The sequence below is a fragment of the Oreochromis niloticus genome, linkage group LG18 (genome assembly GCF_001858045.2).
Source record: "Oreochromis niloticus isolate F11D_XX linkage group LG18, O_niloticus_UMD_NMBU, whole genome shotgun sequence".
In the NCBI taxonomy this organism is placed as follows: domain Eukaryota; kingdom Metazoa; phylum Chordata; class Actinopteri; order Cichliformes; family Cichlidae; genus Oreochromis; species Oreochromis niloticus.
The window spans coordinates 28710077-28723116 of NC_031982.2; the positions used below are offsets into that span (position 1 = coordinate 28710077).

The window sequence follows — 13040 nt, forward strand, 5'->3', positions numbered from 1 at the left end:
ATCCTTTTATTGTTGCTATGCTGATTTATTACAAACTTGTGTTGCTTAATAAGGTTTTTGTTGTCAGATTTAAAGGCAAGATGTGATTCCTCAGTGATCCAGGTCATCGTAGTCTAAGGAGCTTGGAAAGAAAAGCGTCAAATGGGACTCTCCACCATTTGACCCTAGAACTGAAGCAGCTTCTCTGATGAGATGAGAGGTGAAAAGTCCAGACGCTTTTCTTTCCAAGCTCCTTAGACTTATTGGCTTGTAAATATTAGGAGCATATTGCAGCCTCAGTCATTATGAAGCACTGATCAATGTATTTGGCATTAAGATATTCTAAAACCACAATTCCAATAATTAAGACCATTATCTCCATAATTTCTCAACTATTTACTTTTTAATATGCATTAAACGTAATACAAATTATTTATAAGCAACAGCACCTTTAAGTTGTTATTAATAAGCTTTGCTTCTGCCAGAGGTTTCTTCCTGTTAAAAGGGAGTTTTTCCTTTCCACTGTCGCCAAAGTGCTTGCTCATAATAAGATGACCCCCTCATCTTATTGTTAGGGTTTTCTCTGTATTATTATAGGGTCTTTACATTACAAAATAATTTGGTTCTATATAAATGTAACTGAATTGAACTGAATTAAGAATGGGGATTTTATTTTGAGTTATATGGACATGTTTAAAAATTTGATCGTTTTTTTTTTTTTTTTTTTACATAAAATAATAAAATACAACTACAATATCTTTTAAGCACTATTCTTGTGATAAAGAAGCACACAAGGGTCAAACTGAGCAAAGTATTTACTTAGGTTAGCTCATGTACAACAACTTTTTAATCAATAAGCAATGTCACGTGTAGTAAGAGTAAGCAGTTAATAGTTAATTGTTACTTTTTTCCCCAATATTTTCTCCATCCAGTCTCTTGTACTTTGTACCACTCTTTCACTGCTGGCATTTTCAGAAAAACTAAAACTAAAGGTCTTCAGATGGACGGACAGTCTGGCTCCAAATAAGAAGGAATGACATCATTACGCCATCAGACATGGTCAATACTGGGTGGAGATGGCCCTCAGACTGTCCCTGACAATAAACACGCACACATACGGACAAACACTGACACAGTAAATTTCTAAAAACTTCAAACTCAATTATACTCATAAATTCCAGCTACCATTATTTAGAAGCTTCCTCGCCTCTAATCTCACAATATTTATCCGTGTGTGTGCGCACACTGCAGTTTCAATGCTAACCACTCCTTGCTTTCTGTTGTTCACTCTAATACCTTCCAGTGTCCCAAAGGGCTTCCACCCCATGTCTGCGGTCTTGTGAGAAACATTACTCACAAATGGAAAGGGTTGAGATAAAGTTACTGACCCAAAAATGAGAAGAAAAAGCTTTTTTATGAGGACAGATCGAGTATCTGAATCTATATCGGGTTTTGGTGCCAATTGGGGGGGGCAGGGATAGCTCAGCAGGTAAAGCGGTTGCCCCATGATCGGAAGGTCAGGAGTTCGAATCCCCTGAACGGCTATCCTCAGGTACCCCTGAGCAAGGTACCATCCCCACACACTGCTCCCCCGGCGCTGCACTGGTGGCTGCCCACTGCTTCACTGAGTGAACAGGTTAAATGCAGAGAAGAATTTCCCCACGGGGATCAATAAAAAGTGTATATTATTATTAATTAAGAATACCATCGTTGTTTTATGAATCTTCAAATATTTTTTCCTGGTGTAGGCTTTGCTTCAAAAAAGAAAATAATAATTAATAAATAAATAAATAAATAATCATTCATGCAGGTTAAAAAAAATCAAAGCATCATAAAGTTTAATTTCTAATCTCACCTAAACATGTTATAGTTTGTCAATTTGGGATAAAGGAAAAATAAAAGTTCAGTGCATCAAACTTACATTACTGACATTTCCCTTTTCCTGTATTATTTTGCACTCTGAACTGCACTCCACTAATTATTTTGATGTCAGCATAATCTTGGATTACTGTACATATTCACGTAAGCTCAGATCAAACACTTAATTCTGATTAGGACTCAGAGGGTGGCAGTGTTTAGTGCGATCACAGCAGGTTGTCTGTCATTAAAATGTTTGGAATGTCGAGCTTCGATATCCACCACATAAATATGAGACATAATCCTCATCACTGTATCAATCAACAATGCACTTAAGGGAGGGATTGTGTTGCTTCTGCACAGCTGTTTTTTTGTGGAGGGATTACTATGAATCTGAGAAGGTTGTTACTTGACGTCACACTTCTCAGACCATTAAATGGTAGCTGCTAGTAGGATATTAATTATATTAATATTTTAGTGTTGTAGGAAACATCATTGTTTAACACCGATTGTTACAGTATGATGGCCATAAAGGCTCTTTTGTGGTGAAATTTGCCTTAAAAATGCGTCGGGCCTATTCTCAACACTTGGATGTGTAAATATGAGAACTAATCCGTGTGAACAACACATCATGTTCACAGACTTACAGTCTCAGAAAGGAGGGAAGAGTGTATAAAAATGAATAAAATCTTTTCAATGCACAAATATTATTCATTTCAATCAATTCTGATTGAATTTATCTTTTTTATTTGGGTTTTGTTACCTCTTTTTTTTAAATCCTTTTTTTTTAAACTAATGTAAGGGTTTAATAAGATTTGAATTGTAAAGACAGATTGGAATGATCTGTCATACTTTTTTCCGCTGGTGTGATATGTAGCTATTTCAATCAGTAAAATTCATATTCAACAGTCTTCTGTTGCAGGAAATAGAACCAATCATTTAAACCAGCTACATCTCCACTGGGTTGAATGTTGAGACCATATATAGTAAGTTTGATTTACAGGACCTCCATGTATTCTGACAGGGCCAAATCCACCTGGTCTTAAAGCTATTTAAAACAACTCATATTTTACAATCTAAAATAACGAGACTTTAGAGATTTGGACCAAGACAAAAAAAAATTAACAGTCGAAGCTGTGACTTTCAGTGAAGTTTGTTCTCCAGCTGCTTTGTTCAGAACCAACAATAAGTTTTTATTGCCTTCTAAGGAGAAGACAAACAGGACCAGCATAAGAACGTAAGAATGTTAGTTAAATCATTGGTTTATAAAACACCAGTGACATAGTCACCGTTTTTAAACAGGATGACTCTGCTCTTCCAAAATAAATAAAAAGAAGAACGTGGAAATAAAGCTTTCACCTGCCTGCTTTCGTTCCAACCCAGAAAACACCCAGATGACCCCTAAAAACCCAAAGAGCCGTCCTCTCCCACATTCATAAAAGATTCCCCGGGGCAGAACATATCTTTCTTCTGTAGCTGTTGGCCTTGATCCAAGGATTAGGAGTGCAAGACGACTGGCCTGTCTCTCCTCATTTACAGTATAACTGATTCTCCCATATAGAAGCAGATGGTTCCTGACCGGCCTTAGCTTTAATACAACCCATCTCACGCTATACTCCGATTCATAATCATTAATATATGAAATATTCTGATTAAAGGACGGTGGAAGCCATTTCAAATTATTTTAAATGGAAGGCCGGCTGGCAAAACAGCAGGCATGAGGAGTGGTGGTATAACCCAGCTTGTTCATTGCAATTCATTGTTCAGCGGTTTGTATTAAATAGACAGAAAGCTGCATGTGTAGAGCAGGCAGCTTTTTATCCTGCTGCTGCTTCAGAAAGTTGACGTAGTAAATGAGCGGCAGATTTAGACAATACAACTATGGAAAGTATGCATTTCGTGTATTTACCAAAGACACCTTAGTAAAGCCCACAAATGCTTTAAAACATGGCATTGCAGAAATTAAATTTCAATTCAATATATTTATTTAGCGCCAAATCACAACAACAGTCGCGTCAAGGCGCTTCATATTGTAAGGTAGACCCTACAATAACACATACAGATAAAACCCCCAACAATCATATGACCCCCTATGAGCAAGCACTTTGGCGACAGTAGGAAGGAAAAACTCCCTTTTAACAGGAAGAAACCTCCGGCAGAACCAGGCTCAGGGAGGGGCGGGGCCATCTGCCGCGACCAGTTGGAGTGAAATAAGGAAGATGAGACAAAAGACATGCTGTGGAAGAGAGATTAATAACACGTATGATTCAATGCAGAGAGGTCTATTAACACACAGTGAGTGAGAAAGGTGAATGAAAAAGAAGTACTCAATGCATCATGGGAATCCCCCAGCAGCCTACACCTATTGCAGCATAACTAAGGGAGGATTCAGGGCCACCTGATCCAGGCCTAACTATATGCTTTAGCAAAAAGGAAAAATTAAGGCACTTACATAGTTGATACATGAGGCTGCCAGTTTCCTGTAGCATAACAAAAGTGTTATTTTTAAAAGAACCAAATCAGAAAAAAACCCCGTACATTTTAAGATCAAAATGAGACGTCCTAATGTTTTTAGAGCCACATTAAGTACAATCACTTCCCTTGTTTTCTCCAAACTGTTACTCATTAGATGAATGCATCCTTTTAGGTGATGAATGAACATCTGTATCAGTGTTTTTTTTCCACTGCTGCTTCACACATATCAGTTGGATTCCATCTGTCTGCATCATAAGTCCCTGTGAAACTCAAACTCATGATCACTCCACGGTTTGCAGTCCCAAATTCATAAAGTAAGATGTGATTAGTATCCTGCAGAAACCCTGACTGAATCTAAAGAGCCTCAGACCCCAAGGTTAGAGTATCAAAAAACAAACAAAAAAACTGGTATCATTACAAAATGATTTTAGTTCAAATTTTAGTCAAGAGAGTTTTGGCACCTAATTTTGGGTGTGAGGAAAAAATAAAGTTAAGCTGTGATGCATGACCTGCTGTGTGCACTTGGAAAACACAAAGAAAGTGCACCACCATCTCCCACAGAAATATGCTCAGTGTGTCCTTTGGCAATGATGCAATGATACAGAGAGCTAAAATGTCCTCATTTAAAGAGTGACAAAGTGCAAATTTGGAGGCTGTTTTCCTTTTAATTTTCCTTTTGCTTTCACTCGCTGTTTGGGTCTGGCAACAAAAATTCCCTGGCTACGTTTAGGAAACAATTATATCTTGGATTAAACGATACCGCTCAAAAACATTATCCCTGAGCAAAGAAAAATGGCAGTGAATCTGTGTTTAAATGTGCAGACGAAGGATTTTTATTTTTTTTTAAATGCTATGAGTTGAGTGTCAGACTTGTCTAAATATCGCCATAAACCTGGTGTGTCTCGTTATCGACACTCTGGGCACATGCATCATGTCCCAGTGCCTTTGGCATAATATCAGTATTTGACTCCCTGCAAAAGAGAGTTGGGTTTTATCACCAGTATTTGCTAGATGATGGTGATTATGGTCTCAGTAAGGACCATTTTATTCCTACAGTTTGTTAACCCTGCCGTGCCTGCAGAAACCTGCATTCTACTCTTCACAGTCTAACATTTTTTCTTCCTTTTTCCAAACAGCGCTCAATTACACATTTGTTGAGTTATAGTTTTAGTATATGTTAGCAATGATCAGATCCCCAATTTTCTCAGCTACCTTCTGCTGTAGATTTGAGTTTTCTCAGGTGCAAAAGTTCAGTTACGTCTGTGTTATGTAGACGTGTCTTACTCGAGGCAAAAAAGGTGGCAGCTTATCAAAATTCTGTCCCCGTTCTCATCACCAGGATCTGGATCAACATTCATAGCAACAAATTCAAGCAATCATGATGACCCTCAAGCAGAGACGTTCCCCAAGCTGTAGTAAGACATCCTGTTCTGCTCAGTGAGTAGTGAGAACGCACATTCATATGCCGTATCGGAGTGAAAGCCAACATTTTGACTGTGATAGTGCAGCAGCTGAGGTGCGGAAAGATGTGACCGAGCTTGATTTTTCTCAAGTCGGTTGTCTGTTAAATGGTTGCGAACATGGGAAAAGTCACAGCTGCAACTTCCTACGAATCCAGGTTGATCTGGCAGAAGGAGTAAAACTTTTCTACGTACTTTTTTTACTTACTGACTTTAATTTAGGGTATAAATTATAGCAAAATGTAAAGAGGTTGGTGGGTAAACTTTACATTACTCAGAAATAAGACAATTCAATAATGGGTTAAATAGTCAAAGAACGCAATCTCTATGTCCAAACAGAGGAGGTCATCTGAAGCACGGTGTGTGGGATTACATCACTGACAAAGTCATTTGGTAATGATAGGGTGTAATGAGAAAGAAAGACTTGTTTTCTGCTGGTCCCATCCTACATTGTACACTCTATGTAATGTAACATAATTATATTTAAGCTTTTAAAATCCCGTTAAATCTCTTTGTACTCTAAACGCATGAGAATCACAAGATCCCGACTAGACAGGAATGTTGGATTAGATGCACGTCTACTCAAAAGAGAATGAAAGGCGAGTGCGTTTAGGTGAACCGGTAAGCATAATAACATTCCAAGTACTTTGGAACCAAATTTCATAACCGAGTCTTACAGTTTAATGGCGTGGTTACAATTCCCCTAAAGTTGAAGTAACAAATAGCAGCCCAACAAAAATAAACCCTACATTTATAATTTATAATTTGAACTCTTTTCCTTTGATCTCAGTTTGGTCTCCACTGATCACTGGGGAAAAATGGCCATGCTTGCTTAATAAGGATATTCTTCAGCATTCTTTAGCCAACATCAAGCATAATCTGTGCTTATTCCTACATAAATGTATATTTGAAACCAAACTATGACTAAGGGACTCATGCAAACCCCCCCGGGTGGTAACGAAAATGTAACAACGCTGTCATACGCACTCAGGAACGCAGACACAATGGGGCCACAATGCTGGTTAATCTAGCCCTGGTTTCACTTCACCAACAACAGAAATCCTTCTAGAGTTTTAGAAAAGGCAAGGGCTTTGTATTCACTGCATGCTGCTGCACACCTGCCATCACTCTCTATCTCTGAGTCACAGCTCTGACTTGTCACCCTCACTCTTCGAAAAAAAATGTATTTATTTTTTTGCAAACACACGTGCACACGAGCAAAACCCAACAGACGGAGTAGCACCTGCATCGAAACTAGGCAAAAGACAACAAAACCACCAGCAGAGATTCACATTACTAAATAACATGTACACACAAAACACATGAAGTCAATAGTAAATGCATGCACGCAGGTGCAAACACACACACCCCTCATCTTATCAACCTATAAAACGCTGCAAGGTGAGTACTTGTCTATTTGTTTGTCTGCGTTGCCGTTTCTGGTGTGTTTGCGATACAACACGGCCGCGTGTGCTCCCTCTGCGGCCTCTTATTCCCCCGGTGGAGATGAAATGTAATGGAGCCGATTCAATAAGAGCGCCGCCTCCTCGGAAAATGCGGAGAATCAAATCACACCAAATCCCTCAGAGCCTTCCCAGCATTCACTGCTGCCTCGTAGTTGGGAGGGGAATAAAACAATGGTTGCTAATTCACTTGGCTCTTTGCACACTTATTCTCACACAACAGGGACAGAGTGTGATACAGCAAACGTCGAGGGCTAATAAAGCTGCTTAAAAACATGCCGTCTACATTATGTTTTCACTGAATTAAGGTAATTAATTTCAGTAAACACAAAAGAAGCACCCAGTGAGCGAGCTGGTAAAACTTTCACGGGATATTGTCTCCCATTACTTCTTAAGTACGCTTCCTAGGCTACAAATGTTACCAGATGCCAAGTATACACACTAAAAGCACTAGTCGCAATAGCGGGGAAAACACTGGGGGAGAGGGGATAAAATCAACACACTTTGAACAATATTTAGCTTGGCAGGCTTCGAAAAGCAAAAGAAAGAAAATAATGTCTCAGCAGTGAGGTTATGCAATTTGGTTGAGAGCCAAAACAAAAACATAAAAAAAAAAAAAAAAAAAAAAAAGACTGTTTTCAACCTGATACTACACCGTACCACCTACGCGGTAAACCACAGAGTAACAACTAAAACATCATGTGCTCCAATATGCTGTCTCGCTAAAATATGCGGCTGTGGATATAAATAAGAGACATCTAAGAAACACATTTTATCCTGAAAGCAGCAAAATGTTGTTTCAGGCTTGTTGCAGCAGACTGCTCGAGCCTATAGGACTGTGTGGTCATTTTCCTTAAAGCAAAGGAAACGGTAGACGGCTCCCAAAGGCACACACGAAGCTCCTTCCAGCCTCTTTAGTTGTTTTTGTTTTTACACCACTGCGGTTAAATTGAAATTTCTGACAGTGTTTTGTTTGAAGGAAAAAGAGGCAATTAAAAATGAATTCCACTGGATATTTATGCAGCTGCAGCTACTTTTTTTGCGTTTCCCCTTGGAGTGCCCTGCACGACAGCGCTAAGGAAGGCAATAGTACGTTTTACAGGCCCAGAGGGAATTAAGAGTCTAACGGGGGCGGTGGGATTCTGGTATTCTAATCTGGACACTCGGGAATATTTTTAGTCTTATTGTTCGCTGTGTTCAAAGTGACAGACGAGGTTAGAGATGAATTTCCTTTTGGCTAGAACGCGTTCGGGTAACATGTTTTGGGAAGATCAAGGTGACAATGCTGATGATCAGCAACTAATAGTAGCAGCAGAAGGAACAGTGGTAACAGGAAAAAGGAGGACTTGTGTCTTGTTGCCTTGTATTTAAGCTGTTTTGCCCCTTTTTGTGTTATTATTAGTCTTATGGCCTGTCAATCATTGTGTTATTCTGTGAAATGAAGAACAACTGGGATAAAGGTTACCATACTGTAGCTGGCAGGTCTCAGAGAGACTACTGCAACACATTATTTTCATGCCTCACATGAACATTCACATGATTTATTATGCTCTTTTTTTATGCATGTTTACATACTTTAGCATTGCGATGCATGCAGTTCTGTTTTTGCTTTGCATCTTATGGTTTTCGCTGGGATCGGTGTTGTAATTTGTGCTTTGTGTTTTCAGTGTAAATAAAAATGTAGCCATGTTAAAAAGGATACTACGCGAAGATAATTATTATATTTATGTAACATGCTGAAACTAGATCTCTCTGCCATAGCTTTGTCTTCTTCAGTTTTACTGCGAGTCATAATCTTGTGACAGTCACAACATCGCGGCACCAACAAAAGGCGCACACAAACAGCAGAAAACACAACTGTGACATTTTGAAAGCCATGATTCGGGGCGTGTAATGGGCACAACTTAACAGATGGTCAGAGATCAATCTGCTTTTCTCAAGCAAATAAAACAGTTTCCTGGTTTGAACAATGTAAAAACAGCGAATGCAACACAGAGCGACATCCTGTGCACGTCGAGTATTTACGCTGACTACAATGAAATCTGAAACCTTTTACATGCGTGCCATTTTAGAGAGAAGTGTTAATGTTGGAGGAAAAATAACATTTTCCTTCACTGCCTGCTTCTAAGGACATGTTATTGCTTTGATTAAATCTCCACAATCCTTAAGCTCTGATATCAGCTCACACTGCCATTTGAATCCCATAATAACAAACACCCCCTTCTGTCAGGTGAGAGCCCCCCCACGCACAGCCGCCCACCCCGATGTGCTTGGCATTGCAGGATCTAATTCACTTCCTGTTCAGCAGAGAGGGGCAGACAGGAAACAGGAAACGTGCTTCCCGAATCTCTCAAAAGGTATATTCTTCTAATACTCGGGGGAGATGAGAAAGGAACACAATATCTTTCAGACGTTTGTGTCCCTGGCTCCTACACTGCTGTAATCAAAGCTTCCTGAAAAGAGCAAGTGTTCTGGGGGAGAATAGGTAGCTAGGAGGACATTATGAAAAGAAACTGTATCAGCTATGTGCAAAATTATAGAAAATACTTTATTAAAGCAAGGAAAGACTTTATTATTTGCTCTGAAACACGCCTGAGCCACTTACATTATTAGAAGAAACCAATATTTTCTTAGTTTGATCCTTCTGTGTTGCCTTACATTGATGTCCAAATGAGTTATGTCTCTTTTAAACAGCGATGTCTTAGAGAAAGCAACGAAAAAAGCTTTGTGAGCATGATTTTAGGGATGTATTTGTCGTTTTAATTCTTTATTTGTTGACAAATGTGATCATCTCTTTACAAAACGCTTCATTGTTTTACTTGTAAGAGCACGCAAACTTTCCATCACGAGATACGTGCTTTCTCGGTCCAGAATCTCCACATTCAACTTTACAATGAAACAATCAGAAAATCCTCATATTTCCATATTAGTAAGTGGTGAACACTTAAAATGTTTGCTTGATGAAAGACACTTAATTTTCAAAAAATCTGCTTATTAAAATTATTTCAGGCTAATCCATTTGCCTGTCGCTGATCCTAAACTGCAGCAGCATTTCCACAAAACTCATGCTTCCCCATCTCTAAGAGGTATTAAACTAAGAAAATCCCAGTAGTCCGAGTGAGAGGGAGGAGAAAAAACCCATTAATTGCTTATGTGGTAAATGAGTGAAATGGCTACAGATTTTAATAAGATGATGATGATTAAAGCCTAAATCACGAGTGAATTCCATCACCTAATTAAATAAGGCTTCGTATCTGTAATGCTAGTATATTATCTTCTGTTGTGCATCTGCATGCCTTAATACAGCCACTTCAGGGACTGCACAAAAAAAAATTTAAAAACGAAGGAAGTGTGCAGTGACAACAGCAGCACAATGAATTATGAATCGATACGTGCTACGGCACTCTTGAAGTAGACACAGGCTGCTGAGGCCATCTGGGGATGCGTGAAAACCACAAGGAAGACAAACCCATTCATTCAGCTGTGGAGCTACTTGCCCGCACAGACTACGTTTCTGCTGCACAGCAGGTTTTCCTCAATTTGCTTCAAGTTCCCCAAATCCATCTTAGGGCCACGAATCTCGCCGTTCATCGATCGGAGCAGGATTGGGGAGTAGCTCAGCACCGGCGTGCAGTGCTGAGAACTCTGCTTCTGACGACCTGCATGATTTTTAAAACAATCTGGCTTTTGTTTGCTCCTTGCTGTGAAGTTGGCGTTTGGTTATGCGGGGGAGCCTCGTGGTGCCATTTGGCTGCTCTACAGAAACGAAACAGTGTCAATGACAAAGAGGCTCTTTATGTCAAGCCTGGGTGATTATTTTAAAAATGACTGACAGCTCTCAATTAATGAGACCGAAGGTTTGAGCTGCCAGTAGCTCAGGTAGTATTGTCTGTGGGAAGACAGGAAAATGATGGAAATGCAATAAAAGTGAAAAGGTGGCAATAAGGTGAAACCAACAAGAGCACAAAAGACAGCGAAAGAGAGGTAGAAAGGTCAAGAGAGACAGAAAAAGAGACAGATATTCAAAGGTTTCCATTCACTCACTGCCTCCCCCGAGTATTCCCACATCCCCCTGAGAACAGCTCATGGTGTCTAGCAGTCGGCGAGCTGACATTTACCGCCTGCCTTCTGTTGCTGTGATTATTTTCTCCTCCAGGTGTGATAGCTAGCCTGCCGTCTCTGTGCAATAATGCCGCCTCAGAGTTACAAGAGCTGGGAAGGCGAGGCAGAATCAGACCTGGACAGACCTTTTACTGAAATACCACAGGTGAGTCGCACTTTGGAATTACAGGTAAGAAGGTTGCTGAACTGTGACTGGCAGCCCGTCACCTGGCTTCTGAGGGGGAATCTAACTTCAGAGCTATTCATGAATGTAATTAAGACTAAAATAAATAATAAAGAAATGAAATAGAAAAGTTCACACGATCATGGCTCCAACTTAAAAATTCAAGATTCTTAAAGATAATTCCACGTGCTGGGATTGAGCCCATAACACCTGAAATGCATCAGTTCACCTCTTACCTGTCTGCAGATGGAGGTCGCTCATTGCGCGCCTTGCTAACTTGGGTGTAGAGGGTATCGGAGTGCTGGTGCTGGTGTTGTGGATGGATGTGAGGGTGCTCATCACGGGGGCTGTGGGGGCGACTATGGCCACTGTCCATGGAGCTGTTAAGTTGGTTGATGCCAGCGTACTGGTGGTCCTCCTCAGAGGATCTCTCCGGCGATCGACTTATATCCAGAATCTCAGCGTAGTCTCGTTCCCTGGCCTGACGCTGCCTCAGCTCTCTGGTCTTAGCTTGGATCCTGATGGTAAAGGTGATGTTATTTATATTAAAATGCAATAACAATCTCGTGGTTGAAATGATCATATTAAGACATAATATTGCAGTTTCTCCAAGGTAAAAATCCAGGCAATGTCTGATCAGTTGCATTTTGTACTTTTTCTTAAAAATCAAGGGTAAAAAAAACTAAGAGGGAAATGTATTTATTATACATTTACTATTGTGTGATAGGTTTATTCATTGTGACCCACTGGCAGAAGACTGGGGGCTGTTGTTGTTGTTTTTTAAAAACTTTAAGGTTAAAAAAAAAGAAAGAAAAGAAGGTATCTTATCTGCTAAACTTCGGCTTGAGGAAATGAGGAAGAGAAAAAAAACAACTTTACTCTTTGGCTTCTTCTGGCAAGTGTTTCCTGGTTTACTCAAATTACATTTCTGGGTCCTAATGCTCCTTTATTTCACAAAAGTAAGCAAGCCCTGAAGCACCTTTTAGAGCCATTTTTGCTCCAATAAGATGGCTGATCTAAAAGGCATCACAATAAACCAACATTCAGACTTGTATGAAAACAAGGTTAGCCATAAGTTAGCTAGCTAGCTGAAGCATTTCCAAAACCACAACTGTGGATGTAAATAAAGATGGAAAACTAAACACCAGTGATGTGTACGGGGTTAATGGAGATGGGCTAAATGAGATATAATAATCTTCTAGCTCATAGCTAGCTCAAGAGCCATGGGTAGGCTTATATAGTTGGGGAAGATGTAGAATAATCGCTCAATAAAAGTACATGTTAAGTCCCCAATAGGCAGAGAGAAATCCCATCAAAGTTGAATAATTCTTCAACACAATTTTTGTGTCTTTTGGAAGATTTTGAACTTTTGGTTTGAAAAAGGGAAGACATTTGAAGACAGCACTCTTTCAGAACAACAAACCAAATTCACCGAATAATTAATAATCTAAATAAAACTTACTAGTAGCAGTTTCACTAATTATTTCTTTATTTTTAACTACCAGGTTTCTGAGTATGATA

The 13040-nt window shown here is 39.5% G+C and overlaps 1 protein-coding gene across 13 annotated transcripts in view; it reads right to left on the reverse strand.

The window, feature by feature from the left end:
• The window catches only part of pard3ab (par-3 family cell polarity regulator alpha, b), a 235581-nt gene that overhangs the window by 43750 nt on the left and 178791 nt on the right, over positions 1–13040 (reverse strand). For 12 of the 13 annotated variants that reach the window (XM_013272746.3, XM_019348075.2, XM_005476796.4 and 9 more), the window contains one exon: positions 11756–12037. In XM_013272746.3, the coding sequence (XP_013128200.1) occupies positions 11756–12037 (282 nt within the window). Of the gene's footprint in view, positions 1–10673; positions 10991–11755; positions 12038–13040 lie in introns of those variants that run through there. The other variant, XM_019348079.2, reaches the window with a different exon arrangement.